Source organism: Cupressus sempervirens, chromosome 1 (assembly GCF_028749045.1).
Source record: "Cupressus sempervirens isolate cs-2001-9-10 chromosome 1, ASM2874904v1, whole genome shotgun sequence".
Lineage (NCBI taxonomy): Eukaryota > Viridiplantae > Streptophyta > Pinopsida > Cupressales > Cupressaceae > Cupressus > Cupressus sempervirens.
In genome coordinates, this window is record NC_143118.1 from 145,576,033 (window position 1) to 145,597,857 (window position 21,825).

The 21,825-nt window shown below is 35.0% G+C and overlaps 1 protein-coding gene across 4 annotated transcripts in view; it reads right to left on the reverse strand.

Moving 5' to 3' along the window:
* Nucleotides 1–3,922: 3,922 nt before the first annotated feature.
* Nucleotides 3,923–21,825, reverse strand: part of LOC149576605 (5'-AMP-activated protein kinase beta-2 subunit protein) — a 47,881-nt gene continuing 29,978 nt past the window's right edge. For 2 of the 4 annotated variants that reach the window (XM_089818200.1, XM_089818210.1), the window contains exons 3-5: nt 4,700–4,805; nt 4,365–4,500; nt 3,923–4,271 (exon numbers count right to left, since the gene is read on the reverse strand). In XM_089818200.1, coding sequence (XP_089674326.1) covers nt 4,171–4,271; nt 4,365–4,500; nt 4,700–4,729 — 267 coding nt within the window. In that variant the 5' untranslated portion in view covers nt 4,730–4,805 and the 3' untranslated portion in view covers nt 3,923–4,170. Of the gene's footprint in view, nt 4,501–4,699; nt 4,806–21,825 lie in introns of all 4 variants that reach the window. The other 2 variants (XM_089818184.1, XM_089818191.1) reach the window with 1 other exon arrangement.

Genomic DNA, 21,825 nt, shown 5'->3' on the forward strand with positions numbered 1-21,825 from the left:
TGTAGATAATGACAATAAATGTGGCCAAGTTTGGCTTAACATCTATCACTTGCTTTTTCTTAGAAATTTTCAAATCTTTTCAATAGATTCATTTTATGTATTGTACAAATATTTTAATTCATAAGATCCTTGTCTTACAAACATTGTGTCAAATATTTGATGTCTTGTCACATGTACATCTATCATTGATGTTAGAAATAATATTTGTATATGATGCAATTTAAAATATTTGTTTAACAAATAGTTAAACAGATATACATTTTATTATTTACATTTAGTATAATAAAAAATCTAAATACTATATACATTTTATTATTTACAATTAGTATAATAAAAATTCTAAATACTATATTTGTTTAGTAAAATGTAATATAATAAACAAGCATTTAAATGAACGCATATTGTTATTTACACTTGGTATAATAAAAGTTATTTTTTTAAACAATGTCATTTCATTCTTTGATGTAATCACTTAATTAATACTTCACAAGAGAACCTTGCTAAGTTGAGAAATCATCTAAATATTTTGTAAAACAACTGTACTTATAATAACAAAATACTTAATATTTTGTTAAATGTACTAATAAATTGTAAAGATTTAATTAATTTTCTTTGTTTCTAAATGTTATATTGTAAAATTTGATTATTTTTATTTAAAAAGTATTCATTTAGTGATTTTTCATTCATCAAACTTTAATTTAGTAAGAGTCAAACCTATTACTATCAGGTAATTTTTGAAGTAGTTTGAAATTTATAATTTTATCATTAAAGAATAAAATTTCTAATTTTACTGATAAAAAATAATATAATTTATAATTATGACAAATATAATTAATCATTAGTTGATTAATTTGAATAATTTGATTACTTGTGTTTGAATGATTTTATGGGAGTTTTTTAATAATTTTTTATTTTATCTTAAATAACGAGATTACATTTCATCACCTCAAACGTATTTTCTTGAAGTTCATTTTGCATTTTACATACAACAAGCTATCATAAGTCTAGTCCAAAAATTCAAAAGCAATGAGTTTGCTTGCAATAGTTCCCAGACCCACCATCATTATAGCTCAAACATGGAACACCACCCAAAAAGCCACATTCCCCACTCGAGAGCATACTAGCAGGAGACACATTATTGAACTATTACTAGACCCTCTGTCATTACAATCTCAAACATCAAAAACCACTACCCAACATGCCCTTGCTCAAAATGTAGTATTGTTTCTTCATTAAACCAAAGATTTTTTAACTAAAAATTATCTTTCCTCGATACAAAAAAATATGTAGACATGAATCTTCTTTCATAAACTAGAGACCCAAGCAAGCATCCACACTTACTTTCTTCTTTAAGGGCCCTCAACATAATGTCACAAATTCTTTCATCAATTTGCTTGTGTTTAACCATGGAGGAAACTTTGTAATTAAGCGCACTCAGGCTGGAGAAGTACTGGGATGGGTGACCTCTTGGGAAGTCCCAGTGCTTCACCCGTGTGAGCATCACCTAGATCCAATGAGTGATAAGTTTTCCATTTATTCTCATGAGAGATGGATTCATGTTGAATCACTACTCATGAAACATGGGTCAATGAGTTTGACACAAAGTCACACCGTTATAACAATATCACAAAAATAAATAAACCAAAACAAGGCCGTAAAACACTAAATGTAGTCTACCACAAAACCGCTTTTCGCGTGGCATTTAAAGAACAACCCGCCGCAAAACTGGTCCCGGGAACCACCCTCCCAAAGCGGTTTCCCGTCCATAGATCTCGAAAATTTAAACCCTATCAATCATCAGCCCTCGATCACCATCGTTATGTGGAAGCAAACTGCTGCACCGTCCAAAAAGGATTTCGGGTTATTTATAAAACACGTAGCAGCCAGGTCCGGAACGTTTTCTCCTGCACGGTGTTTACCGGCACCTGTTTTCTTTTTTATGGCGTCTGACAACATCGGGCGGCAAGCCTAATAGGAATAAACCTATCGACTTAACAAGTAGCATTTACAGCTGGCGTCAGTGCACAAAACTCTTCGACACCACATGCATTTAGTAATGCAATATAAATGATACAGTTGAATAGAATCATGTAACGTGTCTTAAATCATTCTACTCTGCCTCTACCTGCTCCTACTAATTAGGTATAACTTGTACAGTTGAACAAAATTATCTAACGCGCTCAAAGTCATCATTTTTACTAGAATTTGTAAGACTTTGAAAGCAAATCAACCATGAATTCTTAACAAGTAATCATTTTTACTAGAATTTATAAGACTTTGAAAGCAAATCAACCATGAATTCTTTTTCTGATGAAGAAATAAATGAATAGCAAATGTTACCAAAAGAGTTGTCTATGTGGACATCTTATGAACAGACCATTTCAGAATTTCTTTTTAAGGAAATACAGCTGAATACAACAGCAAACTTTATTGATCAGGCCCTAGTAATTCCCATGACAAGCAATGAGCCATTCCAGGGAGAGGGGAAGGGGGGGGCGGGCCAAAGCTCACATAGGATAATCTCATCATATTACATATATAATATGGCATCGACTGCATCACTTTCTATAGCATGACATCAAGACGCAATGAAGCATCCCATTTCATCACTACTTCCCCTTTCCCTTTATAGTGGGGTGCTGGGAAACACTACGTAGGGACTGTGTTGCCACACTCCATATTTTACATATTATATGATATGATGAAAGCAAGGTCGCAAGGGATGGGGTACTCGGGTTCTTCAAGTACTGTATGGGTACGTCTATTTTTCAAAAGAAGGGACTGGGGTACATCAAATTTTTTAAATAATTTAATGTTAAATATAAAATCTGAAAATATAAGTCATGACAAGTGAGTTTTCAAAACAAGAACAGTGACAAAGTTTGCAGATGTAACGTATTGTTTTCAATTTCAGATTTGCAATTTGTTTGTTATAATAATATATGCTTAATATTTAGATGCATGACACAGAAGGCAAACTTTAAACATGAACAAGATCATCATAAATCATATAATATTGCATATAGCAAATGATAACTACTGACTTGAACAGTAAAAGCTTACTGCTAATCAGCATTGTATCAAAGTTTTGAACTGATTACATATTAAATTCAGCTTGAGGAACAGCAAGGTGATATGCAAATATAATAAATTGCAATCAAGGTCCTTAGCTATGATGCCCGAGTACCCACTGAGCACCCGGTACTTGGGTATGTGTATTGGTACCTAGTACGCATCCCAGGGGTATGGGTACGTGTACCCGTGCAACATAGATGAAAGTTACTAATATGCACTATTACTCGATCAGTGGAGAAAAACTGGAGTACTTGCTTTATAATGGTGTCCTACAAAGAGTTGTGTATATTCGGAAATCGTGCTCTTATAAGGGCTAGAACCTCTGTATGAATTTTACAGGGCCAATCTGATTTCTTCAGGTGCATTCTTTGTTGTATTGTGGAGCCTAATCAGACTCGGAGATTAATTTTCTTCCCACTTTATTCAGCGTAGTTTTCCCCCAGATTTTACTATGGGGGTTTGTGCTCTAGCAGGTTACTAGGGCAGCATCCCTTGTGGGGTCCTGGGGTCAGCGGCCCCAGGCCCGTTCCCTGTTGCAAACAGCGCAGGGTCAAGGGGTAGCAAGGATAAATTCCCAAGTAAACTAACCATTCATTAGACACAGCGCCAAAGTGCAGCAATGAAAATACCACATAAAATATTCAGTTATGAGCATTCAATTATATAGCTATCTCATTAACACAAAGTTCAAAGGTGTATATGCCTTGTTCTCGGATGTATAGCATTAGCTAATCATAAAATTTGCCCTTTTATCCAGAACTTACATTTAGACTACTGCAAAGCATTAAATGGAAAAATGTAAGCAATCTTAATTCAAAACTGTTACCAGAATCCTGTTCCCAAGGCATTGTTCAAAACCATAAAATTTTCTCAAGGAAATTCTCTTACATGCATGTTTGGGGATTTTTGGTAATCGTGATATTTTAAGCATTGTTTTTTCAATAAATTAATATTCAGACATATGATGAACATATTATTCTCACTGAGAGAACTCTAACATACACAAGTTTCAACGCTGGCATACAGAAGATGCACTTCTTGATGAACAGCTCTACCCTGCAAACAAATTAGTTAAACAAAAACAGTGCAAAACTTTTACATGCCTCGCCTGCGAATAGGTTTATAAAGTACAACAGTCACAAACTTTGAACGGAACCGATGTGTAAACCCAAGTGCAACCACCGAACGGGTACTTTCTGCATTTCCAATATAAAGATGGTTCAATATAACATTCTGTGGATGAGGCAAACTACCAGATGCATCTGTATTGACAGAAGAATTTAACAAACTGTGATGCAAATGTGGAGGAACTGTAGGTGGCTCTTTTGCCTCGTCTTCATTTCCAGGGAAAGAATTATTATAACTGGAATCTGGAGAGCTTGGAGTGTCAAAGCCATCAACATCTATGCCTTCTTGTGTATTAATCTGCAAAACATGTCATCAATCATAATAAGCAAGAAAACAAGGAATGTCAAATATTTTCATATATCAGCATCTTAATCAAAACCTTGGATCCAATCAAAAAAATTGTAATATATGTTGACGAGTCATTTGAAAATATGTGTACAGCATTGTCTGAAAAGCAATCACATTGAAAAAGAGAAGTGGTTTGATAGTAGCTTACACAGCCTTCCATATTGCTTGGATTCTCCATTTCCTCACAAGTCAATCATAACCACAAGTCCCATTGACAAGAAAGATTCTCAATATACAATAAGGCAACAGAATACCTGGAACATAAATTACATCACAATCAGAAACTTCATTATTTGCATTAGTGCAAACTTATAGCTTACAAGAAAATATAAGGTATGCAAAGAATAAACGATTCTTTTAGGAGTCCTCAAAAAATACCTATTCTTATTCCTTCTTGTAACTGTGTATTTTAATATAGCTAATGGCAGTACATAATTACATGTCATCTTTTTGCCAAATTGGACTGTAAAAATAAGTTGACTAGATATCATAAAGCCAATCACTATGTTATCATATGGAAATCAAATTAAAATAAGAGACGCAATGCGTCATAGTTCCAGCCTAACGCATAATGGTTGTAGAGGTGTAAATGAGTGAAAATCTAAATTAACATTGTGAATGCATTAATTTTTGCCTAGAAATGCACTTGTGATCTGATAGGATTGCTCATATTTTGTTGTTAAATTCTCATCCTAGAAATGCGCTTGTGATTTGATAGGATGGCTTATATTTTTAATCATTAGCACTGAACAAAAACTAGGATAGAGATATAGATAGAGATTTATAGCAGTATACAACAATAACAACATAAACATATATGCAGAGGAAAAAAAGGATAGATAATATAGAGGAGGAAGAGGAAGAGAGATAAAATAGTAAGATAGAGTGATACCAACATAAGTTGTGTGTGAGAGAGAGAATTAAATATAATTATTTTTCTTAATAAAACAAATAGTCAAAATAAAATCATGGTTATAATAAAAAATTAAAATATATTATATTTTAATTAATGAAACTACGAATTTAATTTTTATATTAAAACTCACATTTCTATAAGAAAAAATGAAATTTATTAAAATATGAAAATATTTTATAAGTAAAACTAATTGTTTAATTTTACACAATTAGAGAAAGTTTACTATTTAATGTTTTGTATTTCCAAATTTTTCATAAAATTAAATAATTTTTAATTATGAAATAATATCTATATAATTTAATATGTACATTTGTAAATAATAAATAGATTTAATACATATAAATTTGATGTTGATGAATAAATATGATGTAATAAATAAGAAATAAAATATAACTATTTAATTTTAATACATAGTCTATAAAAACTTAATAATAATTTATATATTTTTTAGAATTGAATTATTTCTTCTTTGTGGTTATGTCTTTAGTATGTTTTTTAATATAAAATATAATTATTAATTTAATATTAAAATATATATTTAAGTTTTAAATGTATTTAAACTAAATGATAAATTGTTTTTTAAAAAAATATTAATAATAATAAATGATATAATTTATAAATTGTAACACTTATCAATTATACATATTAAAAACACTATTATAAAATATAATTAAAAATAATATTGTTTAATTTATTTTTATAAAAGTAAAATAATAGTAATAATTTAACTACTTTTATTAAAAAAGTAAAGTTTTAAAAAAATTAGAAATTCAAATACAAAGATATAACATATTGAAATTATATTAAAAAGACATATTTATTAGTTATATATATAGAAGTATAATTTGAACTTATACATTACATGAAGTTTTAGAACAAGTTATATCAAATAGTCAAAAATAAACATCAATGTAAAACTAATAATAAATATATTTAAAATAAGAAATTAAAAATATTTAATAGATTGTGATAATTAATATTGATTAGACATGTTGTGTGAGGTGGAAGATAAAATGATTGAAAAAATAAAATCTTATCAACTTGTCACAAATGTGGAAAAAATAAAGTTGTAATTAATACATTCATTAATGCAAGATGAAGTTGTTAGAAAATATTTGTATTTTTTGTTGAAGAAAATTAATTTTCTCCCCCACCAAAAATAGTATGGACCAATAGAATGGATGAAAAATGTGATTTATAAAATAATGAAAAATTAGAAAAAGATATAAACATTTGAAATCTCATATAATCTTTTAAATTCTTTGATTTGATTGGTTAGTGTTAATGTCATATTTGCATTGACATGAATGCATAAGTATTCCTGCCTTGGCAGGAACTAATAACTAATCTCAAAAGATAACAAAGACATCGAAGATATCTTAAATTCTAAGAACTTGAATAACAAGGAAACTTCAATAAGAAAGCTAAAAAGATAAAGAATGTCGAAAGTAATGACTAATAACAAACAAGGAACCAAAAGAGAATTCATTAGAAATTTTGAAAATTTGTGAACCTAATTATATAAGCTAAAAATCAAATAAGCCCATAAAAAGAAACTCAATTGAACAAATGAGACAAATGAGCCACTGACAATTGAAGTTGCGTTTAAGAAAGAATGATATACAATAACAATAATAAGAAACCTAAAACCACCGGGTTCATCTCAAAACCCTCTCAGCCATTCTTATCATAGGCTGGTACCTTTGCTGATCCAATGCAATCAAAGGTTTGAGCCTCAACATTGATTATTGGGGATGAGGTCCCTCATTTTTCACTACACCGGGTCATAGCCCCAGGTCAAAAGCATTTCACGTGGTATTGGAGAGCACACCGTGTCAGCTTCATCTGTCATGATAAAAAGCTTACTCAACTTTTATTAAAAAACAAATCTTAATACAACATAAAATAGCTTAGCTGCAGACTCGTGATATTATTGAGACATTTTTTATATTAACATTGCCCTCTGCGGGAATTTTCAATGCATTGGGCAGCTTCTGCAAATACATATCCGTGAAGGGAGACTTTGTTGAGTGTGCAGTGGATGCCTTCATTAAGGCAAGTTATGTCGGTCCCTGTTACTACTAAGGTTCAGGCCACTTTGCCCGCGGTTGCTCCTCAACCTTGCAATTGGACCAAGGTTAAGGTCTCATCAGTCTTGATAGGCCATTGGCCATTCAGCTCTCTGCCTTAGGATGCAGTTGCACCCTTAAATGCAAGTGGATGGGTTTCTCATGGGCCAACTCATAGTGCTATCTGCTAGAACCTCTCTCTGTTCCCTTGTGGCAGTCTCACACCCATTTCCAAGGGTGGGCATTGTCCAGGACTTCCTTCTTGGAGGCCGCCTCTTCCAAATCTGTCATGCCCTTTGCTTCACCATTGAATCCAAATCATACAGACTTAATAAGTGGAATGTGCACAACTCTGAAAAACCTTGCAATTGGACTTCAACGCCAGTTTGATGGAGCTAAGTGAGACTGAAGAATTTTATTCCAAGAATGGGTTAGTCCATGAGCCTTCCAACGCTTCACAATTGAAATTCAAAATACTAGCTTCCTCTGATGGAAGAAAAGCTAGAAATATACCCATGAGCAAGAGAATTTTGAACTGTGGTTTTTGACAGTCAAGATGGAAATGTCATTCTTAGTCATGTTTAGCTGTGGAAAGAGTATACTGAAGCTAAAATTGTGGCATACAGATTTTAAGCCATTGGAGACATTTTCAGTCATGTCAATTTGGGTTGGCCTAATCCCCCTTCACAATTGGTTTGGACCATGTTTGTCAATAATTGGAAACTGTATTGCTAACTGTGTCCAGAGATGAAACTTCAAGAGATTTCATCCACACAACCTATGAAAGGATTCTAGTAGTACACTACCAAAGAGCTGCCAGCTGAAATAATATCGAATACCAATGGTCACAGTTGGACACAATTTTAGGGTTACAATTTACGAAGGAACTTTCAGATGTAGTTGGAGCAAAATGTCCAATCTTTAAATCCCAACCAAAACAGGAGGCTTCTTGCTGGAAAAAAGTTTCACCTTAACATTATGCTGTTGAAATTTCCTCCAAAAAGAATGTCTCATATCCAATAATTGAGACCAGACAGAAGATTATTAAGGTGGGTGGGATTCCTCCAGAAACTAATGTAGATTAAACATCACCTTTCCGGAGAGACTCTTGTGGATTGGAAACGACTTGAAGTTGCAACATTCAGCCCTCTCCTTACATCACTTCAGTTCCAGCAGAAATCCAGTCTTCAACCTCTTAAGCATCTGTAGGGGGGGCGTATATGTTGGGAGCTTTGTGTACCCTTTCTCCTCAAGGAATGAGCAGCAAGGATCCAAAAGACCATGGATGGATAGAAGTCACGGGGAAGAACCACAATCCACAGCATCAATTGACATGGAAGGTCCTCCGAGAAAGGGAATAATGTGGAAATTTTATCACATTAATACATCCATTCGGATGGAAGGTGTAGATTTGACTTTCTGCTTAGAAATAGGATTGACGAGTAGGGCGGCTAATGTACCTCTATTCATAGTTCTGTCCCTTATTTTCAGTGCTAAGCACTATTTCTTGCCTTTTGTACTATATGTAGCAACGGTAACCATTTTGATTTGGCCCTGATAGGCCCATATTTTATAATCCTCCCCAGTCAAGAAACATTTGGACGCACCCCTATCAGAAAACTAATGTGAATCATTTCTTTTTATCATTTATATATATGGGGGTGGGCACCATGTAAACAACTTCTTACAGATCAAATAAAAATGAAATATTAAGATATCTTTACATACTATGATGTCTCCATGGTATCATTAAGGAGCCTAGATAAATCAACGAAGAGTAGATTAAAAACAATAGGGAAAAAACTAGAAAAAGAGTATTCAACGAAATCAAAATAGAACCAAAAATTAAAAAATTAAAAGATGTCTCAATGACAATTAAGATATTATTATGAAATCTTGGACAACAATGATATTTTAAAGTCAAGGAACCTCAAATTATGTAAAGACTGATATCAAGCATACACCCTCGACTCTCGTACCTCCATGCTTGGCTCTCTCCTTTGGGAATGGTTTCCATGGATTGTATGACTCCCATGGCATGGCTGTTTTGGACAAAACAGCTTCTGGGAATAGGTATTTGAGGAGGCAAGTCAGTAACAAGATGAATTTTTTGGAGGCAATGTGTGACAGTGATAGGGTTTGCACATAGCAGTAATCTCCTCCATCTCAACAACAAAGTTCACACCACACTGGTCTCTCTGTCTTGGCAATAAGGATGTTGATTTGTGGATTGTTGGGTCAGCCTCATCTAAGCTGTTAACAGTTTGGCTCTTTCAGGTTCCATTCTCCCTCTCAACCAATCAAATGCTGTCCCAAAAGTTTGATTGGATGGATAAGTTTCTGCTAGGGAGAATTTATTGCAGAACATGCCCTAATTTGCAGATTACAAAGTGGTGGCCAGTTCTAAGCAACCTCCATGCCTGGATTATGTTAGATTAAAAGAATTTATAAAGGATGAAACCTGCATTTTCCTGTGCCAAAAGGCTTTTTAAATTGGATTCAATCTCTGGCTGATAAGGTGCGGATGTTGAGAATGGTCCTTATTTCTACCCACGTACTGGGACCATCTCTTCTACCTTTTTTGGTTGTGTCCCATATCTTCCCTTCCAATCCTAGGAATTGAATGTCTTGTAGGCTATAGGCAACAACCTAGGCAAGTATCTTTGCAGTTCAGATGAAACAACTAATTATTAGAACACCATATACTCATATATATGTGTAAATGGACCTATCCAAGCATCTCCCTGCAAAAATCTCACTGATGGTTTAGCAATATGTCATATCCCCTACCAACGTATGTGTCATATCCCATCACGGCAAAATAAATTAAATTGTGACTGCCGAAAATCTAACTCAGAAGCAGCACTTAATGACAAGAAAAAGTAACATTTATTAATGCTACAGAAAAACTGAGCAACAGTTATAGCATAAGAACAAATAATTTACAGAGGAAAGGATTTAATGGGATCCTTTATTATAGATGTAAGAGGAGGATTTTCATTTGGTAAAAATCCGGTGATTGAAAACAGAAATTGGAATAAAAACAATATGCATACAGGGAGGAATAGAATAAGAAGAAACATTTTAATCTAAAATTAGGAAATAAGACCTGACAAGAATAGGAATAAAATAGGTGTTCAAATAAGCCAATAAAAAGGCATAAATCTGACCTACTATTGTCATTCTTAATTAATACAATTATCTGATACAAGAGTACAAAGGCATTGAGGAAGAGAGGATTCTCATACACACAATGATTATATCTGATTATAAGTGGCAGCTCAGATTAATATAAGGGAAAACAGCAGACCTGTGCATTAACAAGTATTTTGTATGCAATAGGGATAACATATTGTTCTCGGTAATAGATTTTGATGCTTTTAATAGTATAGCACAAGTACAAAGTAGTTTTAATAACAGCAGAACCCTAACTCACCCAACAACACCAAAATGCAGTTCACCAGTACAACTGAAAATCTACACAAGCCCTACCAACAGCTAACCCTTCCTCGGCATAAACAGAAACACATACAAGTCTCGAGGCATAACTAAATCATCCTCCAAAGTGAAGTTGTTGAAGATGAGTAAAGCATAGTTGATTAAAATAATTTAAACCTAATTATGTTCATCTTTATTTTAATTTTCAAATAATTTCTTGAGATTTGACCTCCAACACAAAGGTTACTAGGAATCTAATAAAGATGCATATCTAAAGAAAAATTAAGAGAAAAGCTATGAAATAAAAATACAAATGAAAAACATAATTGCAAACTAGAGAATGTACTACCAACAACAGGCCCTAGTGGACGGATCAGAACCAGCCACAGTGATCGAAGAGCAGTAAGCCTGGTATGAATATCTATGTCGGCCGCCAACTGAATCGGCAAAGCCTCAAAGACAGTGAAGAAACCAAACCAGATCGAAGATGACCACTAGTCTGAAGGAGTGAGCTCCAAACTCCACCAAAATAACATTGTGGGGAGTGGAACGGTGACATCCAATGATATGCTTGCAGAAAAGTGTCTGAACCTGCTCAACCAAGGACCAATAACAGTCTAGGAGAGAGGGGCCCAAACCATTGAACCATATAAAACTGTGGGTCTGATCAAAGAGTCTAGGAGGGACAAGGGATTTACAATCATTTCTTTTATAGACCACTTGGTGGCCACTTTGAATTGGTTGGACTTGTCAGTGTTGCTCTTTCCCTAAGTCAAAATTCAATACCTAGCTTGCAGTTTCTCTTTTTTATGCAATCTCTCTTTGTGAGTTTTCAATGCAACTGGCATCTTGACATTTGCACTCTTGGATTCTCTCATAGTTATGGACTCAAACTCGAACTCGGTGACTGGACTTGACCAAGACTCAAAAAATCGAAAAACTCATGAAATTCAAAGATTTTTAAGAATTTAACGATTTTTTCATACATCATTTAGTCAATTAACATCAAATACACAATAATTGAGATAAATAGAAGCTACTTAACACTCATACACAATTTTGCATAGATCACATAAGTATAACAACGAATTTCTGAAGGAAAAAAACTAACTAGCATAATATAAGTCAAAGATTTAAGATTTAAGATTCAATCCTTAATAAATTCCTGACATACCACAACATCATTTTCAGAATTAATATACATTGAAAAAAAGCACCTTCCTCTATTTTTGAATTAAATTTTAAACAGAAAATATTTAAAAAAATTGCGAGTCCTGGGCTCGAGATTCTGCAGAGTCCCTGCCTGGACTCAACGAGTCCACGTGGACTCTGCTAGGACTCGGCCAAGTCAGAGTCTAGAGGCCATTTGCCTTGGAAAGGCCGCCTATGCCTCAGACTCGCAGAGTCCTGAAACATTGGTTGGTACACTCAGGCCACTACTCTACTGGGTTTGATCGGGATTGAGATTGCTCCTCCCTCCCTATTAGTTTTCTCTAGAGGCTCCCACTCACCTCCTCCCCTCTCATCAGGAGCTGAACAAGCATGTGAGACTCGATATTTACAAAGAGTACATTAGGAGGACTTGGATCAACCCTTTGTGAGGGTTGCATACGCAGATGACCTTTTATATCGAACATTTCTTAGATCTCTGTGATGGTAGTATTGTGCATCCTACATATTTGACTCGGCGTTGGTGTTATGCCCTTCAAATCTCTCTCTTGGTTCCTCCAAAGTTGGATCCTGCCGGCTTAGATACCAAACTAAAATGGAGATGGAAACAAAGGTTCACTTCATCTTTTGTCATCACATCTACTGTGAGATTAGAGGGAGGTTCTACTATCTTTTCCGAGATTGGAAGGCCTTATCGACTTTTTTCAGTTACAATGACTAGCATTGCCTGGTGCTCCATCTTTGAGAGGCCACTCAGCTTCGAGATAATACATTGTAGTTGCTTTTTTCCTTAGCACCAAGCTTTGGATCAACATATCACTGACTTTTATGCGCCCGTGTCCCCTGCCAAGTCTATGAAGTGGCAGTTCTACACTCCTACTCCTAGCCACATCAAATCAATGAAACCCTGTTATGAACTGACCAAACAGTGGCACTCCTCATCCGACAGTATTGAGAAATGCCTAGGACCCTTGGTCGCCCTATTCCTTATCCTTCGGTGATGGACTTCTTCCAGCCAAGGAAGGACCCCTAGTCCTTTTCCTAGGCATCTTTCCTTTGCTTCTTTGTTGCTTTTTTGCTTTGTTCTTTCGTAGGCACCATTTGGTGTCCCTGCTATGAGTGGTTTCCATTGTTTGTAAACTTTTAGTCCCTTAGACCCTTGTTGGTCTCTTGTTGGACATTAATAAATTATCTTATCTTATCCTATCCTTATAGGATGATACACCTAAACAACCCATTCACTAATTAAACTCACTTTATTAACCTAACAAAGCATAATAAAACTGCAGGAAAAACCTATGCCTTAAAGGATAATAAATACCTTAGTACATAAATAAAAACCTACACTAAGATCCCCTCTTTAGTGTAGCTAAGGTAAGTGAAAAGATGGACCCAACAAATGAAGCCTAATGAGGTGCCCATGTACAAAAATATCCTCTCACAAAGAGAAGTCTCCTCCCACAAAAAGCAAGTATGCCCCTCAAAAATGAGAGAGCGGGAGGGAAAGAGTGTGTGTCTTTGTGTATGTAAGAGAGAGAAGAGTGGACCAATAAAGAACCCCCCAAAGAGGACACCTATTGCCCACCTAACAAAGCTTGCAAATAAAGGAACTTGCTTTCAATGAAATATTTGTTGAAGATATTGTGATCTGCTCTAATATTGAACAACAATAAAGATCAATGACAAGATTGTGTACTCACTCCTAATGTAGTGCAAATGTATCTCCATGTGTTTGGTCCTCCAATGATGGGTTGGATTCCTTGAGATTTTGGTTGCACTTTGGTTACCACAAATGATGATTGTTAGCTTTTGAGGTGGAATAACGGACATGGTGAGAATTTTATGAAGCGAAATCTCCTGGGTAGTGACATTTACTGCTATAGAATATCAATACTCAACCTTTATAGATGAAAGAGAAATAGTAGACTGCTTCTCGCTTGACCAACAAATTGACCAGAAAAAGTAAGAAGCAGTATTTTGAAGTGTACTTGTGATCCTAAGAATCACCCACCCAGTCTAAACTTGTATGCCCCGCCAAGTCAAAATCCATGCCACTACATATTGATTTCATAAGTATGAGCACACTAAATGTAGTGGAGAATCTATTGAGGAGCTTTCTAGTGTAGGAGAAAAGTGACTCCTACATGAATTGAGAGGTCATGCCTACAACATATGAACAAGTCTTGTAAAAGTCAAATAGGTGAGACTCTCAACAAGCTGTTGGTACAGAGTGCCATCAACCAAAGGTGAAGAACACTTGGCCTCATGTTTGGCCTTTGACAAAAACGGCATTGGTATAAACTTTCAGTCAACTATGCAAAACTGGGAGAGCATATCAGGTGCTTCTTTAGGTTGTAAGGACTAGATAATAGAAGAAAACTAAGTTATCCCAATCCCCAAGAAGCAATACAATAGGCCTCAGCTTTACATCAAAAAATGAGAGCAGATTTCACCACCTGAGTGGTGCATAAGTGATTCCTTGTGATTAAGAAGTTGCCAACATAGAGAACCAAAAATTTGAGAGTATCATCTTGCTACAGTTATAAACATTTGGAATATAATGGCATCAAGTGAACCCAACTGTCAAAAGGAAATAGTGAACCCTAAGGGACCTGTTTGAGGCCATTGAGACTTTGAAAGACAACAAACAAATGAAAGGTCCTATACAAAACCTTGTGGTTGACGTATATCTTCTCTTGAAGGTCATCATGAAGACAATCACTCTTCACATACATTTGATGAACTTCCCGTCAGTGGGTTGTGACAATAGCAAGGGCAAGTCGAGTGGAATTCATTTGGAAACCAATCCCAAGAACCTGAGAGAATCATTTGGCAACAAGTACCCCTTATGCTTGTCAACCAACCCATCAGCAACAAATTTTATTTGATGATCCACTTGCACCAAAGAAATTTTGTTCCCTTGAGAGGAAGGCTAGATCCTGTAGTGTATAAAGTTCAACTCTCATGGAGGAATATTAAGGTTCCTCAAGAGTAATATCTTATGTCCTACACTCAATGTTCTTAACCAGTTTGATTATCCTTATTATTACACCTAAAATAAGTGACTGAAAAGCCAATTACAAGTTTACAATATGAGATACTTCGCTGTTACAAATTGACAAAAATGTTACACTACTGAAAATCAATTCGTGTAGTAAAAATACTGAAAAATGCTAGCCATAAAAAACCTGAGATTACTTGTTAAAGGTCTTGACCACGGACACCAGCATGTTGCACAGAAATTTTCACATTTCAATGTCACTTGACTCGGACACAAAACAAAAAGGTTTTGTACAACCCAAAATAGATTCTTTTTCAGACAGAAAAGCAAGAACAAACCATAGCAAACATAAAATACTCAAGGTACAAAAATGACAGTACAACTGATATAGCTAACTATTCAAAATAAAAATAAAATAAAGCAAGGAGAAAATTTTAGCCAAGATATAACCAGATTATACTCCTCTCTTCATGGTAAAAACCATGCACAAAGAGAGAATAGAAATGCAGTTTTGGTTAGCTGCTTGAGAGGCTTGCCTCCACCAAATCCCAATTTGATCTTGCATCCTCCATGACATACACTTTTTTTCAATAATATTGAAAATGAAAATGTGATTGCTTTACAATGAAAATACAATGATCAATAATCTGTATACACTGCGGTAGCATTTAAAGTTACGAATGGAAGCACAAAGTGGTGAGAAATAGAGGAAGGGAAGAACAAAAACAAAGCAAAATCACTTGGAAGTTGTGACAAAACTTCAGTAAAGACGTTGCTTCTACTTTGTTGTTCTTTGCAATCCCACAAAAGTGATAGCCAAAGAGCTCCAATAAAATGGCATGGACATTGAGAAAAAGCTTGCTGGTTTCTAGGAATGGCAGAATTTCTTCCAGGTTAAAGAGCCAACCACTTGAAATGCCAAAAATCAACTTCATTTTCTCTCTCTTTTTTCTTTCCAAAATGGCAAGTCAGAATCATTTTGTTCAATGCAATTGCATGTAGGAGCATTACTTCCCTGATATTTGCAAGGTAATGCTCTAACAGCTATTGAAACTATTAAGTTTCATAGGACACCAGTGCATCATGTGGATGTTCACAAGTAACTAAGAAAGATAAGAATGTCATGAATTTCCTATAATTATTGAGCTCTAGAGCTAGCAAATTGTAATTAAAACGTCTATATCAAAGGGTTAAAGAGAAAACATGATGCAATGTGAAATTGCAAGAGCATGCAACTGTCAACACTACAAATTCCATGTATGGTTTCTCTCCAAGGAATGAACCATTTTTGCATTCCAACATCCCACTCAAGTATACCAGAAACTTCTCTAAAAGGATGTCGATAAAAAGTTGTACCAATGAAGAGATGTGGAGCTTGCTGAAAATATGACCTTGTCCTTCTAGTGTTTTCAAGATCACCAAGTCATATGTTGAATACTGGGTTACCAGTTCGGATACTGATTCAGAGTCAGGTTTGAAATTTTTTTGTTTTTTTTGGGGGGGGGGGTGGGGAAGGTTTGTTTTGGGTTCATCCATACACCACTATGCTAATAGTAAAGCAACATAACAAATTACACCACCATATCTATGTTTAAGTTCAATAGGATATTAATTGCATCATTTAGCCATACATACAACAATGATACACTTGCTTGGCCACATGCATGCAACATATTTCCAGATCAAGGGGATACTTTGAGAATGAAAGAAATCATCAAAAGACAAGTTCAATTATCTGAATTTTTATATTGTATTGGTAACGAACCTAATCAAAAGTTAAGATCCAAATTTTAAGCCCTAGATTCAAAGATATCTTAGCTTTTTTAAAGAAATTACTTTATAACCATCAATTTGGTTCAGCTGTTATCAATTTGGATTTCCAATATAAGCAAGTGTTTTTTTTCATTCACAAATGCATAAATGACATATAAACCATCCTTTTTGGCCAAAGATGTGGATCATAGTTACATGGATACGCATACCCAGACCCCTGGGACATGTACCGGGTACTGGGACACGTTTCCTGTACCAGGTACTCCATGGAGTACGTACCTTGGGGGGGGAACACCACATCAGCACTTGTTAATTTTTTTGGAGACAAAACAGCAAAAAAAAATGCATGTTGGATTTTGGTTTGTGTAACAGTTTGGTGTTTACGAAGCATTATTTTTTATGTAATCAGTTTGAAACTTTGATACAATATTGTCAACTGATTAACACTGAACAATAATTAAAAACATGACGTACCCGTACCCCCATCCCTTGCTTTGGAAAATTGTCGTACCCGTACCCGTACCCAAAGTACCCCCGTCCTCATGCAACTATGGTGCAGATGCAAGTTTGCAGTCTTTCATCAAAAACTTGTCCAACACTACCTTTAGTCTGCCAAATTTCAACACCTAAACAATAGTGCAGATGTCCCAAGTTTGTCATATCGAAGGATTGACACAAATTATGTTTGATTTGATCAATCAAAAGTGTCAAACTACCAATGATAATCAGTTAGTCACCATAGACAACAAGAATATCACCACCAGTGTTTTTGACATACAGAATAGAATAGAATGGAGTCCTCTGAAAACTATTATCTGAAAGGTACTCCTCAATTTTTATGTACCAAGTTGGAGAAGTGTGTTTCAAGCCATAGAGTGTTTTCACCAATCTACACACCAAATGTTCTTTTCCCGCAACCTTGAAACCACGAAATTGCATCATGAGATTTCTTCTTGCAACTCACAATTGAGGAAAGCAAACATCACATCTTTCCAACCAAACTCATTTTGGATGTAGCAGGAAAGATCTCCTCATAATCAATTTCATCTTTCTATGAGAAGCCCCTAGCAACAAGACGAGCTTTATAATTGTCAAGGGTTCCATCAGCTTTGTACTTGACTTTATAGACCCATTTGCAACCAATGGGCTTCTTTACCAAAGGAAGGTCAAAGAGAACCCAAGTGTTATTCTTTAGAAGACTATGATGTTCAACTTCAATATAGCCTTCTCAATCAAGCATCCCTTTAGTGGGAATCAGTTGTGTGCCAATTATACTTAAATTCAACTTATTAAATCCAACTCCAATAACCAAAACAGTGAGCAATGCCAAGAGATTAAACATGCACAATGACACAATGATTTGTTAACTAGGGATACTCTTGATCAAAGGGAAAACCTCAGTGGGGTTGGCACCCACAAGATGATGTACTAATATAGAAGTTCCTAGTGAAAGTATGCGACCTATTAGGAATCAATCACAATACAATTAGTACATTAGCCCCTATAAGGATACTTTGAACCCTTGTCAGAAGGTTCTAGCTCTATTAGGAGCATAAAGGAAGACAAGTGAACACACTATCCAAATTGCTCCAGCAACTGTATACAACAGATCTTTAGGACAATAAATCCAAGTAGTGAACTGATCAAGACAGCAACTCAATTGCCAATACAATTACTTTGAAGTTCCTAAACCAGCCTCTTCTCTGCTTTGGTCAAATCTACATCCTCAACACATGAACATTACATCTCAAACACAATCACACTATGTCACTTAGAAACCAAGGGAAGCATCTTTCCTTTGTACCCTGTCCTAACAACTAATTAGGTCAGCCTTTTAAGGGATTTCTCAATTTACAATTATCATATAGGACCTCATTAAGATGTTACATTAAGTTCCCACACATTACATTACAAGTTATAACTTCAAAATAATTTCCAATACAAAAATCGAGTGCTAGTGAACATACACGTTACACTTCAGCGACCTTCCCAAAATGATCTTCAAGATGTGCTAACACAAACATATCATCACAAACATGTCTTCAACCACTACCTAAACTCGCTCACCTTAATTCCATCTCGCTCATAAGATATAGCCAATTATCTGCAACCTGTTTTAGTGCACACTGGCATGCTACCAGTCTTCACAAAATGATTTGTAACTTATGCAATACTTATCCAAAACATTCGCAAATACAAATAGTATATGAACACATTCCTAAACATGATTCCTAAGCTCACATAGCTTAACCTATTATCCCAATTTCGCTGACCAATCCAATCTTTGCGATATACAAAATCTTTGTCTAGCATAAACACATACATATACATGTTGACATCAATGACAAACATGTCATCAATACAACACATAACCAGCATATCCAAGTGCCAACCAATTATGTAATCCTAACAATCTCCCCCTTTGACATTGATGGCAACAAATGATGAAAAACAATCAACCCAAAAAGAAATTATACTTCTTGAGCAATCTCCCCAAGAGTCAATCAAGTGATTTGAATATCTTCAAAATATACAGCCTATACATGCTCGGATATATCTGTTACTTTCCCTTCAGCACACTCTGCCCCCAAAGGTATTATTCTCCCTTTAGTTTTTCATGTGTTACTCTCCCCCATTAACAGTAATGACAAAGGTGTCAATATGCCAATCTAAGAATCTGTAGTGCTCTCATTATTATACCTTCATTGGATCTTACCAATCATACCAAGTGCCAAGAAATACTGTTATACCAAAATATTCACTAGAGTTCTTGATTTAACTATGCCCAAAGAAACCACTCCCCATTAGGAATAGCGTCAAACATCCAATCTAGATGTACGAGTAACGCTCTGATTGTATTGGACTAATGCAATTTTGCATCAATTACTCTAAATTAGGTGGAGACATCACCCCAAGCATACCTCTAAGGTACTCAAACGTATCCTTAGCCAATGGTTAGTAAAGCTCTTTCATATTGACATATTACAATTTGATTTCTTTTTCTACAACCTTTTCTCTCATAAAATGATACTTAATAGCAATGCGTTTTGTCTTATGTAAAACTAGACTCTTTGACATGCTTAATGTATTGGTGTTATCACAATAAATAATAATAGGTTTTAAAAAACTCAATACCTATATCCTTTAGCATTTGCTTCATTCATATGATTTGATTACATGTTTGCTACTACCACATATTCTGCTTATGTTGCAAATTGTGAAAATACAATCCAGTTTCTTACTTAGCCAAGAGACAAATCTTCCTCCTTGTAACAACTGTGTTTCCCAACCTTGAATAACAACTATCATATCATTAAATACAATTACTTGTCCTATTCATGAGCATGACAAGGAAGTTACAGCTCTGTTACATGTTCATATGAAAGAGATCAACGGCTATAACAAATTAACTGAATTGCCTTAACCAACAACTAAAAGAGTACTTAACCAACAATTGCAATATATATAGCTGCCCTCATAACTAACCATTACTCAATGGAAAGAGAGATCATTTGCTATTGATAGTATACGTTACTTTTCATAATCACATGAAGATAGTTTTACAACTACTTTACATATTCAGATGGAAGAGAATCAACGGTTATAATAAAATAACTAAAAAGAAAATAACTAATTACACAATATTAACCATCTAACATATCTTCAACTTGAAATTGCAAATTCATAATGTAAAATACCCCTTACTAGAAGATATTTGAATGTAGATCATATCTCTGTCTGTTACAATTCTTGGCCTCTGGTGGAGAGAGAAGCATTGCCAAGGGCTTAACATCCCAACCGCGGACCCTTAAGTTTCCCCACACAATCTCTACTGAGAAAGGCCCTACCTACCCTAGAATTAGGCATGGGACACCACTGTCCAACCATTGAGCATCTTGGTTTTATAGTGTCAACCCACTGCTCAACTTGACAACAAGACCTGTACAACGGACTACCATGAGCTGACACGGATTGTGGGCATCTTATACTACTTGCTTATGTTACTGATTGTTCTTTTCTTTATCATACAGAAATAAACCATAATTCAATGATTGGCATTTCACACCTTTCATCTTGACCATGCTGGTCTTCTTGGCTGAATCACTGGATGGATGAATAAACATTTATAATCACAACCAATGCATTTGCCTAACCTAGGACATGGCATTATAAAAGATAATTAAATTCTGGAAAATCTATTCTTGATTCACAATGGTGTGGTTTCTCATCTCAAGAAATATATTTCAAAAATACCTGTAGAAGCCGCCCTCCAGTTATTCATGATTCTAAAAAGAAAAGTTATTCTATGAGAAATGTCATAGTTTTGTGATGTAGTACAGAACCAGATGAACCCCCTATGGAGGTGATCTAGTTCCCAGCAATTAACCCCACAACAGAATATAAACAAGAACACAGAGATAAAGGTCCACAACAATGCCAATTCTCATAATAGAATCATAAGATTTTCATCCAACATGCTCGACTGTAAGGCCTTCTGGGTTACGGCCAAATGCAAAGCAATTACGATAGTAATTTTGCAAGACCTCACAAGATTCAATCTCCTAGCTAGTCCAGATCCACACTCTGGTAGAAACTCCAAGAAGAATCTTAACTAGTGCTCACAAGCCACCAAGCAACCTTCTTATTTTCCTAAGTCCACACTTAGCGATTAGCTCTACTACACTTTGCTCCTCTCAGCTACTCCATGCTAAATGAATAATGATTCAAGACCCTCTACTTATACCCAACTAAGCCACAAGTCAGCCTAGAAAGTTACAAATTAAATAAACCCTTATATTAAATAAAGATTTATTCCACAAGTTGCCCTACAACAGATATTAAATACCAAATGTCTTAGAAGGTTTACAACACCCATTAAATACACATAGGACAAATAAACAAGACTC